The sequence below is a fragment of the Perca fluviatilis genome, chromosome 4 (assembly GCF_010015445.1).
Source record: "Perca fluviatilis chromosome 4, GENO_Pfluv_1.0, whole genome shotgun sequence".
Classification (NCBI taxonomy): Eukaryota; Metazoa; Chordata; class Actinopteri; order Perciformes; family Percidae; genus Perca; species Perca fluviatilis.
In genome coordinates, this window is record NC_053115.1 from 10,029,572 (window position 1) to 10,045,308 (window position 15,737).

At 42.0% G+C, this 15,737-nt stretch overlaps 2 protein-coding genes across 2 annotated transcripts; both read left to right on the forward strand.

Annotated features, from left to right (window-relative positions):
• The first annotated feature begins 14 nt into the window (after positions 1–14).
• Positions 15–9,303, forward strand: otop1 (otopetrin 1). The gene is made up of 6 exons (XM_039796493.1): positions 15–3,542; positions 3,768–3,904; positions 4,221–4,279; positions 4,457–4,587; positions 5,964–6,871; positions 7,699–9,303. The coding sequence occupies exons 1-6, from the start codon at positions 3,173–3,175 to the stop codon at positions 7,867–7,869; spliced, it is 1,776 nt and encodes a 591-aa protein (XP_039652427.1). The 5' UTR covers positions 15–3,172; the 3' UTR covers positions 7,870–9,303.
• Positions 9,304–10,728: 1,425 nt separating this feature from the next.
• On the forward strand, positions 10,729–14,978 carry drd5a (dopamine receptor D5a). The gene has a single exon (XM_039796494.1). The coding sequence runs from the start codon at positions 11,342–11,344 to the stop codon at positions 12,785–12,787; it is 1,446 nt and encodes a 481-aa protein (XP_039652428.1). The 5' UTR covers positions 10,729–11,341; the 3' UTR covers positions 12,788–14,978.
• Positions 14,979–15,737: the final 759 nt, after the last annotated feature.

Genomic DNA, 15,737 nt, shown 5'->3' on the forward strand with positions numbered 1-15,737 from the left:
AGATACAAAGTAAGACCTGAGACTTCAACAAGAACTCCTCCAGAATCTTGGCACTACTTGATACTACTTGACACTTCCAAATGGCTCACCTTTTCATTTTCTATATTACATATATTATCAACACTATAATACAGACTATGTTACCTGTTTATACATCTGTCAAATTGGATGCAATCCAAAACCGTGGTTTAGCCTAATTATAATAACACATTTAATGTTGCCAATTGTATAATGCTCAGTTTTTCTGACACTGTCCGAGGGATGTTGATGTAGGTGTGCGTTAAATGTTGAAGTGGTTATTGGTGGCACTGATAGGCATGGCCCGGTACATCATTGTGACGCTATAACCTTAAGCAAAAATATCACGGTTTCACGGTATTGCAATTACAACATTTAAGATGAATTATTTTGGAATGCCTGGGAAAAAGAAAAATGTTTCTCTCTATTGAACACAATGTATTTTATTTTTAAATACTCCGCACACTGGCAGAGAGAGGGATCTCTAAACTGCACATTCTGTCCTTGACGACTCATAAACGGCTAATATGAACGGTATGAATGGAAAATTTTAGCCGTTTTGAAACCGTGACTTTTTCAAACCTCGGTATACCTTGAAACCTGCCGGCCCATGTCTAGGTACTGAGTGACTACACTGTATATTTGTCTTTCTAAGTTTTATCCACTCTCGTTTACACACACGGCAGAAGCAACTCTCACTATAATGTGATCCAAAACAAGGCTCACTGGCTGCAGGATTACATTACACCAGTAAAACAAGTTATGGTGTATTCAGAAAAGGTCATTCTGATAAAGAAAAAAGTCTTGCTCAATATTATCTGAACTTTGTAAAAGCCCATTGACTGGATTTTAAAGGCCTGTTTGTTGCTGATTTTTCTAAATTTGATTTCTAGAAAACAAATAGATATGTTGGAAATTATACATTTTGAAAAGTTATGCTTCTTACATTTTCCCTTTTCAGTTTTACTTTTTTCTTCAGTGTGTTGATAGATGTTTTGCATACAGCAGTATACTTAATACCATGGTGGATGAAGTAGTCAGATATTTACTTATAAAGCTAATGATGCTGCCACATAAACATACTAAGCGTACTGCATTTAAAATTTTACTGAAGTAAAAGTTCAGATTTGTCAAGAAGTAATCCTGCAGCGTGGCTCCTTTTCAGTGTCACACATGTTTTATGTGCTTAGATTGTTAATGGCCGGAATTTTTAATCGTGTAGTTGATCGAAGTAGAGCTACATTTGAATGTGTTGTGCTCTTTATTAAATAATATTGCATCATATTTTTTGATTATCGATGTTTACGCCATTTTCAAAGAAACCCTTCACCGTTGGACGTGCACACCTCAAATTGTTCCTCAGCTTTAAAGATCACAATGAATCTAAAATCACACTGACTGATTTGTCCTCGAAGGGCACTCACATTCAACTTCTGTTTGATGTTCGGAAGTGCAAACAACAGAGAGCTAATTTAAATACTTCCAGATTAAATCATAACGTTCACACTTAGTCAGTCGCCCATTAAAGGTCCCTGATAACGAATAGATCTTACTCTTTTCTCTGTGTCGCTCTGATTCTCATTGATCAAGAAATCGATATGTTGTAAACATGTATGTAAACGGTCGTTATGCAACACAGATATGCTCGCGGCTGGCACGCTCGTATGCGCAATAGCGCGCGGTCTTGTGTGTGTATGCGAATGCTGTAGACTGCAACATGGTTATCTTCTCTAAACCTTTTTCAGAAGTTGTTAAGGAGTTAAGACTGAAAATAGAGAACAATTGACTTTAGTGTTGCATCCTTCTTTTTTTACACACACCTTGACATCCTACATGTATGTGGGAAATTGACATTAATGGATAATATGCGTAAAAAAACTATTTCGGAAATGAATATAAAATCAGGGTTGCTGTTCACATTGACAGTTAAAGGAGTTACCATTATTTCTTTTTGCACTTATATACCACCAAAACCACGAACAATTCCCTTGAGGGTATACGTAAAGTATTCTGATTCAAATATGAATGTGACCCTCACCCAGCCATCACCCAACCACTTGTTTGTTTTTATAAATGCTTTTTTCAGTCCGCAGCTTGACTCAGGAGTCTCATAAAGCAGAATAAACACTATTGTGAAGCCACTGTGCTGCGTGTATCCATTTCACTAATTAATAGGCAGTATTTTAAAAAAGGAGCCTTTTTTAAGTTAATCATTAAAATGCACTGATAACCATTTCTATCCCCTCCTAAATTCACATCACACTAATCACCTCTCAATCAATGTGAGCAGTCCTATTGTTATGCTGATTGCGCGTTTCCGCCCAAGCTATTGCACCAGAGGTTACATGATCATATACATAAGAGCTCTCACTGCTGATGGTCTCTGTGTTCTCCTTGACATTCACTCACAAAAAAGCCCTTGTGAATTTGACCATTGAAATCTGATTCTCCCTTTTCTTTTTAAAACTTGAAAGCAAAGCCACAAGTGGACAAAAGGATTTGAGGAGGTGGCACTTGGTTTTGAAGCGATGTCATGACAGGTCACTTGGATCCAGCCAGTAAAAATCGCAGGTTTGTGACATGTCATCTTCCTTTTCATGTCATTCAGGCCTGTACGCTTAATACCCGATAGCCACCCTGAGAGGATTTCAGTAGACTTGGAAAGACGGTGTGCCAGCTGCTCCGAAGGAGGTGGATTTGGGCGAAGCTCTTTTTTTTTTTTCTGCTATAGATAATTCCGTGCTTAGTGTTGTTGCTTGAGGTAGAGAATGGTTGGCACAAGCCCAGTGATTAATCTGAAACATGCTATGGGAGTTTCAAAAGGACGGGGGTCTGGGATCACCAAAGACTGAAACGCAATCTACCATTTTCAATGACTCAGCGAGCGTGTTACACGACCAGATATTTCAGTTTCAGGGTTACAAGATGACAATGGCGTCTATCAAGTCCATCCTCAGCGAGGCTGGACATTGAAACGATGCGTGACCAGTGAGCCGGACCTTGAAGATTGAATGAGCATGTTTGGCACGGTACCTATTCGTCTGAATCCCCACCTTGTAGCAACAGGTTAGGCATCTGGCCTCCCCCAAATGCTCTTATAGCGCGCGGCTTTGACTTTATTCTTCTCTCGGCACAGCGATTTTCCTCTCCCACCATGGTGGAACACAGTGGCCTAGATAGTCAGTGTCTGAACAAGTACTGTCACAGTTCCTCCTCGTCGTCCAGCTCCGAGCACGACAAAAAGATGTTCGCCAAACTAAAACTAAGTCTGTCAGGGGATTATCCGAGGAAGAACGGAGAGATCCTCAGCGGCCAATACGGGACCAATTTGCTGCTGCTCGGGGTGGCGATGATGCTGGCTATCCAAGGTGAACCCGCTGTCAGGGAAGAGCACTTGTTGGCCTTTGTCACCTGCCTCATGATCCTCCAGCTGATCTGGATGTTGTGGTACATGCTGGTGCGGGACAGACAGAAGAACACGCGGACCGAGAAAGATGTCCACGCCACAACATGCTGGATAAGAGGTGAGTTTGTAAGATTACGCGCAAGGTTACAGCAGTGCATGCGTAAAATAGCAAGTTGATGTTATGTTTTTCCATGTGTATTGGAGATGACAGAGGCCAAAATCCTAATCTTTACCAAAACGAAGGGTTTGTATTAAAAATGTATTTTAATTTAAATTGATTTATTTTTCCATATTGCCAACGTGTGTCAGTAATAACTTGATCTTTATTTATTTCTCTTGGAAGGTGGTTTGACACTCCTTGCAGTCCTTTCACTGATTATGGACGCTTTCCGAATCGGGTATTATATTGGCTATCAGTCTTGTGTGTCAGCTGTGCTCGGGGTATATCCTGTCATCCACGCAACTCACACAATAACACAGGTACGTTTGCAACCCCACTTTTATTTCAATAAAGTGATACTCTTTCAGCAGTGTGACACTGTATCTTTTTTCCTGTGCACCACTTAACCAGGTAGGTCTTTGAATAATGTGCTCTTTGTTTTTGAGGCGAGTACAGAGTTGCTGCAACAATATAATCCCGTCATTGTCCATGTTATTTGAGTGTAACTGCATAGGACAAGGGGTAAAGGAATTTAAATAATTTTTAAGTCACTGTTTTCCTGTCTATAAAATATGTTTTAATAAGCTATATATTGACTACTTTTTTATATAAATGTTTTGTGTGTGTTTTGTTTAGGTGCATTTTCTCTGGTTTCATATCAAGGATGTCATCCAGAGCTTTGAAACATTTGAGAGGTATGTGAAATATGGGATATTATAATTTAACACTCTCATGAAACATCTCACCAGCGACTAAAAGTGCAAAATATGAAATCTGCATGCATGCACATCACAGCAACCTGCATGATAACACTGCCGCATGCTGTTAGATGACTGCTCATCAGCTTTGTTTTCATCCGTTTATCTCTTCAGATTTGGTGTAATCCATGCAGTCTTCACCAACCTCCTCCTGTGGTGCAACGGTGTAATGTCAGAGGCCGAGCACTTCTTGAACAACCACAAGAGTAGACTCTTTGCACTGGGCTATGAAAACCTCACTATAAGTAAGGGCCAAGGGGTTGATTGCTGGCTTGTACCTAGAAGACAAATACAATAGTCCACTTGAGAGCTCCCTTCAGTGGATGAAAGGAAAAGGAAGGAGAGGAGGGCTTGCGAGGGGAAGTGAGGTTAGCTGGGCAGCCCAGTGGGTCTTGTTTGTGTCGAACGTCTCTCTATTAGGTTTCAGGAGACACACAGTGTTGCTAGTGCTGAGGCCCCCTCCCCAACCTTTTCCCCACACTTCAGCCACCACCACCCTCCTTGGCAACCCCACGCTTGACCTCAGACGGTTTTGTCCCCAGGCTACCTACTCCCAAGGGTGCTGCAATTACAGTAACTGATATATCTAAGCCTAGGGTTGGGGGGTTCGGCTGCTCCTCCTCATATCCGGCTGACTGTGAGGCTGGCTGCACCCTGACTGTTGTTCCCTTTTTAATTAAAGGCTGCAGTACCATAGTGGTGGCCTTCGGGGGGTGAGGGGTGGGAGGGGATGATCTCTAGAGGGCATCAGCATTACTATAGCCTGTTGTGGTGGGGTAATAAGTATAAAAAGTGCATTGTCATAACCATCTAAGACGCTCAGACATTCAGCTAATAAGTACAATTTCCAAATTAAAATCTGTAGATCATGGCGGCTAATGAATATTGACCATCAAGAGGTTAGATAGGAATTTATAATGGAGATTTGTGCTGCAAAAGATAACCCATTACTTTTTTTTTTAAATACTGGCCTTCAAATTTAAGTTTAATCACAAATCTAAAAGCATTAAAAACAACACCTTGTGAATTACAGATAATTGGACCTTTTCAGGTCAAATAAAACAAGAAGAAAACTGCTGAACTGCTCACAACTAGTAGACGTTGACAAATAGACATTGCTTTGTCACAAGCCAAAAAGGATGGGAAACTCTACCTTGGTGAATATAATGTGGGTTTCTGACGCTTTCTGAGGCAGTTCCAGAACAGACGGTGTATAACTGTGTAAATAAGATTGCACTGGAGCAAAAGGATGTCAACAAATCTAATCTGCAGTTCAAAAGGGTTCTCTTTAAACATTTAAGATTGGGTTGGATTAGAGTAAATGTTCAGGAGTTATAATTTTGCCTCTCAAATCATTCATATTTTGCAGTTTAAAATCTGTTGAAATTAAATCACATACAGATGTAAGGCCCAGATACAAAAGGTTTTCATTCATTCAGCGTGCTCAAAACGCTCTTTTTGTAAAGTGTAGTATATGACTATTTGACATGAAAACAATAAAGTATTGCCATTTTTTATTATTATTTACTACTTATGTATTACTAGTTTGTATGTATGTACTCTATGGCAGAATACACATTACTTTCTCATGAATTTGCATCTGTTTTTATTTGTTTTGCAGTGCACACAGAGCCAGACTGTAACTGCACCACCAGCACTTGCTCCTTGTTCTCCAGAAGCCTCTTCTATCTCTATCCCTTCAACGTCGAGTACCACATATTTGTCTCTGCCATGCTCTTCGTCATGTGGAAAAACATTGGGCGGACCATTGATCTTTCCTCAAACAAGAAGAGGCTGGCTACCAAAATTCAGGGCCTGCACATAGGCCCCATTCTGGGTCTACTTGCACTGGCCGGCACTATCGGGGTCATGGTGGTCTACGTCACCAACATAGAGGAATCCTTCCAAACTCATAATTCAGCCATTTCCATGTTCTACATTTATGGCATTGCCATGCTGGCGTTCATGTGCTGTGCTGGTTCCTTAGGTCTGCTCATATATCGAGCGGACCACATGCCTCCGGACACCTCCAAGAACCCGTCCAGACAGCTGGACACAGAGCTGCTGTGTGGGTCCTCTATCGGCTCCTGGCTCATGTCCTGGTGCAGCATTGTGGCTGTGGTAGGAGCCAACAGCAATCCTCCTTTCCGCTGGACCAACTTGGTCTACTCTCTGCTTGTTGTGCTGGAGAAGTACACCCAGAACCTCTTCATCGTAGAGTCCCTGTATCGCCAGCAAGAGGATGGAGAGAGGGAGGATCCTGAGTTACCAGCTCCTCCGGAAATCTTCTCGGTGACGTCCTCTTTGGCCCCACCGTACAACGGCATCATTAACCAAGCCTACGAGACTCCAGACAGAATCTGTGTCTCCCTGGAGAACGAGGAGGAGGAGAGCAGACAGGTGTACAGATGTCCGCGGAAACCTTCTGAGGTGTCGCTGTCTGTGAGAAACGAAGTAAAGCAGCCCCTAAATATAAAGAGCAAAGTCCTGAAAAACATTGCTGTCTTCCTGATAATGTCCAACATTTCGGTAAGCATTTTTACTTGTCAACCTGATAATTGCATTTAGATGAGATGGAATTAGGTTGAAGTAAGTTTCATTGTGTAAAAACTCTAAATAATGGCGATCAACTATCTTAACAAACTGTATATTATTGTAATAATATATGAAAATATTAGAACCAATGTGATTTCCAAATTTCCTGTACCTTTTGTCTTTCAGAAAGTATTTTAATCAAAGGCAGAAATTACAGATTGTTGTTTTTAAACTGCTCCAATCAATAGTTTTATATCAACAATGTCTCAATTGACGATGTGTAATGTGACAGGTGTCCCTGGTAGTGACAACCCCAACTCTGCCGTTTTCCTCAACTTCTTTCACCTTATAGTTATAGTTTTCACTCACACTGCTCTAATTAAAGGTGCAGTAGGTAAGATTTATAAAACGAACTTTCTGTCATATTTGCTGAAACTGTGTTCAATTAGAACTACATGAAGCAGGTAATAAAAAAAAAAAAATCGGTCTCCTCTGGCACCACCTACAGCCTGTAGTGTGTTTTGCAAAAATCCACCGCTCCCCGTTCAGATGCACCAATCAGGGCCGGGGCTCGAACTGCTTGTCATATATTCTTCCTTGTGGGGGGAGGGCTTAGGAGACTGTTTTGGGCTATAGCAGAAAGGGGGGAGGGACTGAGAAGTTGTCGATGTTCAAATTTTTTGGCTAAGTCTTGGATCTTCGCAATCCTACCTACATCACCTTTAACATTGCTGGCCCCCTGGCCAAAGAAATCAATGAATGCAGGTTTAACTAATTTAACTTGTTTCTTTCTAAGTGAACCTCTTTCTTTCTTCTTTCAGCTGTGGATCCTTCCTGCCTTTGGCTGCCGGCCACAGTACGACAACGGTTTGGAACAGGACACATTTGGCTACAGCACATGGACCACAATTCTCAATTTCGCCATTCCTTTGAACCTTTTCTACCGCATTCACTCAGTCGCCTCCCTCTTCGAGGTGTTCCGCCGGGTCTGACAGAAAAGCAGATGACTGACAATGCCAGATCCACTAACACGCACAAGAACACTTGTCACCACCGGCTCCCGAGAGTGTCTCACAGCGCAGGTCAGCCTTTCAGGAGGCAGTCTGGGTCACACTCCAACAGACTTGAAAGCAATCCGCAGAGACAAACAAAACGTAGATCCCTCAGTGTTGGGATTACAGAGGAAGACGAAACCTATTGGCCTACGTTCCTTGAAGAATGACCTTGTTTAACACAAGGCTTATTAAAAATGGTGATGGAAAGGACTTTTGGTTTCAAGAATTTCAAAAGGGCTCTTTGTACTTTTTGTTCTGTAGTCACATTACAGTAGGTTTTACTCACTGGTTCATCATGTAAAATATATATGATGTATCTGACTTATTTTGTACTGTTTGATATTAGTAGCTGAAAGTATATGATAGCCTACTTAAAAAATACTCCAGCTAAGCCACTTAAACACCTGTTGTTAGTATCAAACATCTACTGTGTTCAACAGAGCCGCAAGTGCATTAGTTAACCCATTGACCCATATTTTAACTGCATGTGAAATGTTCATACTGTATAAGGATATGGTTCTCATTTACTTCTCTTAGTAGTTCAAGTTTATTGTATAAAACCTGAGCTACAAAGATAGTTGACAATCTTAGCACTATATTTTGAATAATCTTTATGAGTTGGACTATAGTTCTCTGGCTCTCTCTGTCATTTAAGGTTCATCAATGTCCTTTTTTATGCTGATTCTCTGTTCTGTCAAGTGAAATAGTAAATTATGTTCAAAATGATGTTACTAGGTAGCACAGTTTTGATTAGACTGGGTTATCTTTATCCACAATATAGTGAGAAGTGCTAGGTGAGATAAATCTACTGTCAAAAATGTTTCCCTTCTGAATTCATGTATGTATGCACATGTTTAAAACTCTTCAAATCAGGTGGATCTATATTGTTAAAAGTGGAAATCTTGTATCTGAAAAGGATTATTACACCAATATAAAGCAACAGTTGCTGTAATGACAACTGCTACACCAGATCAGAGATTGTATGTTTACACCTGAAAGATCAGCAATAAAAACCATCCCATGTCTGTGACATTACTTTTTCTTTTTGATATAAAACACAGATATACTGGTTACTTGTACTGTACAATTTCATATCAAATCAATGTATAATTTCTGTCAGTTCTCAACGTGGTGCTATCCACTGTATGTGTTGTCACTATGTGCCAACTTGTGGTAAATATCCTGCAAACTGCAATATTATAATATTTGTAAATACTCTCATGCTGATTAAAGTCATCACTCAGACACGGATATGATTTTGTGAAAATCCAATAAAATGGTGCTCGTATGAAATGATGTGTACTATAGTGATGAATGTATATCCATTGTCTATATTGAAATAAAGAATATTTTTCTTTTTTTCCTATTCAAGACGTGTCACATCTCCTATGTTATCTGCTCTTCTTCACACTGAGGATGTCTTTGCTCACTGTTCCTATATTGTCATTAAACTTCTAAATAGACAGCAGATGTAGTACATATTTACACCACAAGGTGGCGCCATGTATTTATGTTTTTAAGAGTTTGATGGGACAGTCCAAAAGCTCACGTTCTATAGGCAACGACAACTTGGATTATTGCGCCATCACATCTTCATAAATGTCCATTTCTTACAGAACAAACATACAAAGATACAGTTCATTTCAGGGGAAAACAAAAGTAGGCTATACAGAATAATAGTAGGGATTCTCACAAAAAAGAAAAACGTGACTTAATAGTAATTACTAATGATCCCGTAACTATCTGGAATATAATAATTGACACACAATATTCTAACTTAATTCATATTGTTCTGTGATTTTATTTATGCAGCAAAGATATTCTACACTAACTGTTCCAGACAGACAATATACTCTGTGGCGACGCTCAGACAAACAGGTCCGTATAGGCATCATGCTTTTGGATCTTCCAGCATATTAATTAACTTGCTGTGGTAACATCTGTAGTAGTCTAGTGTTTGTATGTAAAGAATTAAGCACAATTTGCCTCGTGACATCCCGAGATTATAGGTTACTCCAGAGAGATTTGGCATCGGGCTTCCGGAGATTATTTTGACGTAATGTCACAACGATTTGACATGCACGCAGACACATCTAAAAATATCCGTGACGTTTCAAAGCCGAAAACGGCGCTGCTGCTGTTGCATAGGCAGGCGAAGCGGAGCGCGCTCGGAGCTCCTGGGTCATCATGTCCGCTGAGAGTGTGAATGTGACTCACCTGTAACTCTGAAAAGTGGGTGAACTATGACCTCCGGTAGGCAGTCGTCAGAGGGCAAATAAACACCAGTATTCAGTGAGGGTCTGAAAAAGATTGATTTGTCCACATTCAAAAAGGCATTGGCTACACCTCGGATAAACATAGAAAAAAAATGTAAATAGTTCTTGAAGCTGCACTTTCATATGGCTCTTTGTAGTGTTGCTTATTTAAAGCTAATGTACTTGCACTTACTACTTGTCTGGAGTTTGCACCTTCAAGGTTGAAAGCACTTAATTGGAAGTCGCTAAGGATAAAAGCGTCAGCTAAATGACATGTAATGTAATGTTTTTATTAAGGCGCACGCATTTAAATTACACTGTAGCTAAAAAAAGTGTTGCGGGTTTACTATTAACTGGAGACTGGCAGATTATGCTGATTAAAGGACAGACAGACAGACAGACAGACAGACAGACAGACAGACAGACAGACAGACAGACAGACAGACAGGCAGGCAGGCAGGCAGGCAGACTGCTTGCTGAGGGGACTATAAAGGCATTTGCTTTTTCAGCACCATGGACAGCTCCTGTCAGTGTTACAGCATTAACTTTATACGGCATGTGATGTTCTCGTTACAATTGAGTTCCTCCTCTTGATTATTATACATAACTGGTTGGGTGTGTCTGCAACGTTTATACAGTATATAAAATACATTTAAATGTACCCATTAGCTGTTTATTAACAGTTTTTTATATGTAGTTTACACACAGTCTTATCCTGCACAAAACAAAACCTCCATATTGTAACTCCTGTCACTGCAGAGTTGTGTGATGTCAAATATAGATAATAGCGTATAATAGTCCCTCAAAATGTTTAGGGCTTCCTCACACCCCTTTTCTAACGCAGTGCCATGTTGTGCGTAACACCACCCACAGAGGAGGCGTATGCGCCCAACCCCGATTAGGCTGTAGGGACTCCCGCACCCACACCGCGCTCAGGATACCTTGGACTGAGACATTCACAGAGGTAGCCAGGTCAGACGACCGGAGCGGCAAGGCTACAACATGCGCTCGCCACTGCGTGCTGTGTTTCAGCCCCTCAGCGCACCTGGCACGTCGCTCGGCTCAGTTTTAAGGCGATCAATTCTCTCTTTCCGTCTGTTTTGCACTCCACATCAGGATGGCAGCCGAGCAGGTCAGTGGGGACCATACGGTGAATGGCTGATAACTGCGCTTGTCCACGCGCACGGAGCAATGGACTGCAGTTTTACTTGAAGAGGCACATGGAGAACCCAGCCAAGCATCTCTCATCGGTGCAGGGGATTGACTCTGTGCCGGCACCCCTCGGAGAGATTATGTGGAACAGCACCGAAACAGAGGCAACAAATGACCAGAGGAAGGATATGGTGGTGCGTACGGTGACGGGCTGTCTGCTGTCCCTGCTCATCCTATGGACCCTGCTGGGAAACATCCTGGTCTGCTCCGCGGTGCTGCGCTTTCGACATCTGCGGACCAAAGTCACCAACATTTTCATCGTCTCCCTGGCTCTATCGGATTTATTCGTCGCCGTCCTGGTGATGCCCTGGAAAGCTGTGGCAGAGGTGGCGGGGTACTGGCCATTTGGCACTTTCTGTAACGTCTGGGTAGCTTTTGACATTATGTGCTCCACCGCCTCCATCCTCAACCTCTGCATTATCAGCGTGGATAGATACTGGGCCATCTCGAGCCCCTTCCGCTACGAGAGGAAAATGACCCAGCGAGTTGCCTTTGTTATGATAAGCATCACTTGGACGTTGTCTGTGCTCATTTCATTCATACCGGTCCAACTAAACTGGCACAAAGCCAGCGGTGACGACATGGCTGGGACGCACAACTCTTCCACGAGTTGGCAGATAGAGGAAAACTGTGACTCCAGCCTGAGCAGAGAGTATGCTATATCCTCCTCTTTGATAAGTTTCTATATCCCCGTGGCAATTATGATTGTGACTTACACCAGAATATACCGGATTGCACAAATACAAATTAGAAGAATAGCCTCCCTGGAGAGGGCGGCAGAACATGCGCAAAGTTGCAGGTCAAACAGAATAGAGTGCCAACACCACAAAACCTTGAAAACGTCAATTAAACGGGAAACCAAAGTGTTTAAAACTCTGTCGGTGATTATGGGTGTATTTGTGTTTTGCTGGTTACCTTTTTTCGTCCTAAACTGTATCGTCCCGTTCTGCGACAGACCGGCCACAGACGTGGACGCTGGTCTGCCGTGCGTCAGCGAGACGACTTTCGACGTCTTCGTGTGGTTCGGCTGGACCAACTCCTCCCTGAACCCCGTCATTTACGCCTTCAACGCCGAGTTCAGGAAGGCCTTCGCCAGCCTCTTGGGCTGTCGCAATTTCTGCTCCACACCAGTGGAAACTGTTAACATCAGCAACGAGCTGGTCTCCTATAATCAAGACACCCTAATGCACAAGGATATCGCGAACACATATGTCAACATGATCCCCAACGCGGTTGAATGTATTGAGAATGAAGAGACTTTTGACAGAATTTCACAGTTTTCTCACAACAATGAAAACGCCACCGACTCGGTTTGTGACTTGGAGGACTGCGAAGCAAATATCAGTCTTGACAGGATGTCACCATTCACACCTAATGGATTACATTGACTCCAAACTTTGTGTCTCCCTGTGCGTATTTGGATGTATTGATAATACTGTCATCGTTCATTTGCCTCCTTTGTCCCAGAAGCTGCTCTCCACAAGGAGCCCACAGATCACGGTCTACTGAGCTACTGCAGCCCCCTTGCAGCTGGTGAGAGATCAAGTGACTTGCTCAAGGACACTTCAGCAGGACGCATGTATCCGCCATGTAGCCGCTAGGCCACCCTGCCGCCGCTTTGCGTCATATACGAGATGTTATGTTGTTGTACTGTTCTGAAAAAAAAGTGATGTGTAGGTGTTTATTTACATGACAAGTGAAGTCTGTGTTCATTTGTTCAAAGGTGTTCGGTGTAGTTGAAGCTGTGGTTTACCGGAAGGCTTTAGTCGGAGCGTCCGTGTCTCATTTCCATCTACTTGGAGAAAAAAAAAAAATGTTTGTAAAAACTCACTTGAGGATAATGACAACCTTTTGCTGCTTAAAAACCTCGTGTATCCAGTGCCCGCCTTTCCACTGAGTATGAAAACTGAGGGAAGCCTTACAGACAGTGCAGCCAAGATAGTTCTACTCAAATGCAGTCATTTCAGCGCCTTATCTTATTTAAGGAATAGTTTTGAGACATGAAAGGAATGTGTCGTATGAAGTTACATGATGCCAAAATGCAGTATTAAAGTGTTCACCCTCTGAACCCACCCCAGTGCACACATGCACACATCCTCTGCACCATGGACTATGCAGTTTGATCAAGGCTCAGATGGCCGGAGGCTTTGATGGAGCTAAACATGATGTAAAAGGTACAAACACTAATGCTATGGACGTGTAAAAGTGAGTCTGTTTACACTGGAATCAGAAATCCAAATCAAAGAACTTTGACTAGAACTAGCAGTCCCGGTCCGTACTGGCCGTCGGCCTCTGGCCTAGCCAGCTGATTGGCCTGGAGTGTCAGACCCTGGTCAGACCAGTGTTAACCCTTAAAGGCCCGCCGGGAGGTCAGTGATTTTTGCCAACATTACAGTCTTTACTAGGCTGTAACAGGTTCTAAAATGAAGATACTGGTATGTATGAAACTAGACAGGTGGGCGGAATAACGCTCCAAAGTTTAGCAAAATTGTAGCGAGTGAAAAACTGTCAAGGCCATTTTCAATGGAGTCCCTTGACCTCTCACCTCAAGATATCTCAATGAAAACAGGTTCTATGGGTACCCACCAGTCTCCCCTTTACATACTTGCCCACTTTATGAGAATCCCATGCATTCTGGGGGAAAACATGCAGTTTTACTCATGCAGTATAATATTCAAAAATGGCGAATTTGATTATTTCTGCATATTGGGGTCCCTAAATTGCATAATTTGGGTATAACTGGAAAGCTAAGACTCTTGTGGAATCAATGATCCCAATTGTATTCATATTTGATGATGTTCCTCCCCAAAGTAGCCATTTCATTGTAGTGAATCGACTTTTTTTTAAATTTATCCTCTACTGTTTAAAATGACTTATTCTAGTCATTCTAGTCTATGATAATCACTAACAAATGGTATCAACCCCGAAATAGCTGCAACAACGCATGAGACATAATTGAGCATACAAATGGCCATCATAAGAGTACACAAAAAAGTTAAAGTATATGTGGGCTGTTGTGAATGTGTGGTTATTGGCCTGGAATATTATCCCAATCCAGCCCTGCAGCAGTAATTTTAACGGTCAAAACTGTTACTCTTTTCTGTAACCTTTCATTTGTCATTAAGGCCAAGACTACTGAATGGTTCTGCTTTATCAACCACAGACAGGCAGCTTTAACTGACCTAACAAAAGAAAAGAAAGAATCAAGGCTGTCCTGAATGACCAAAGATTTCAAGAAGTTAATCAATAACTCCAACACAATAAGGCTACAGCGTTTCAGCAACTAAAGGAATTGTTGCTATAGAAAGCTCTCTCTCTCACACACACACACACACACACACACACACACACACACACACACACACACACACACACACACACACACACACACACACACACACACACACACACGCACACACGGCCACTGGGCCAACGCAACTGGATGTCATACATCACCTCTCCAACACCTCTCTCTATCTTTGTACTGTACAGATGACCTGATCTGAATGTATACTACTGTCCTTTAAACAGTGAAGTGTGTCATCATTTGTCTAATAAAATGCTGTCATGCTGAGAGAACAGGGTGCTCTGGTATCTTCCTGAAAGTGACATTAGTGTTTATGGGGTATCACAAATGGACAAACGTTGCAGGGTTGAAGAATTTTCAGCTTTACTTTAACTTTCATTTCCGCTCAGCAGTGACTTAACTCATAAATATCCACCTCTGACCCTTTTTAAACTTTTTTTTATTTGGCAATGTGCCTTCTTTGGACAGTTTGACAGCAGACAGAAGGACAGGAAATGTCGGCAGAGAAACAGAAAGTGAGGGATTATATGCATCACAGGTCCCCAGAGGGCTCAGACTGGGGACATTATGTTAAGGTGGTGTGCATCGCATAGGCTGCTGCTCCTCCAGGACACTTCCTTAGACTGACCTATCTTCCACAGGTTCAGACAGCTGACATATTTCTCTTGGCAGGGACAGAGAGGCTTACATCCTGCTGATAAGAGACAGTTGTGTATGTAATACAGTAATAAGAGCACACCCTGAAGAAGCAGCTCTGTTTTTCATGGTGACGGCTTCTTTTTGGCCAGAGGTCATATACTTTCTTTAAACAAATATCAATACTTTCAAATATAAACTACCAGTGAGCCAGTGAAAGAACCTGATACCTCAGTAACCACTCTCTGTTGAACTGCCAACAGCATCTGTCAGTTCAGTCTTTCTTCCAGGAAAAAACAAAACCGCCTGTGTAAAAATCCCTCTGCTGTGTCCATTTTATATAGGTCTTGGCACACATGGGTTAACAGACAAAATATGCATCTTTTTGTATGCGA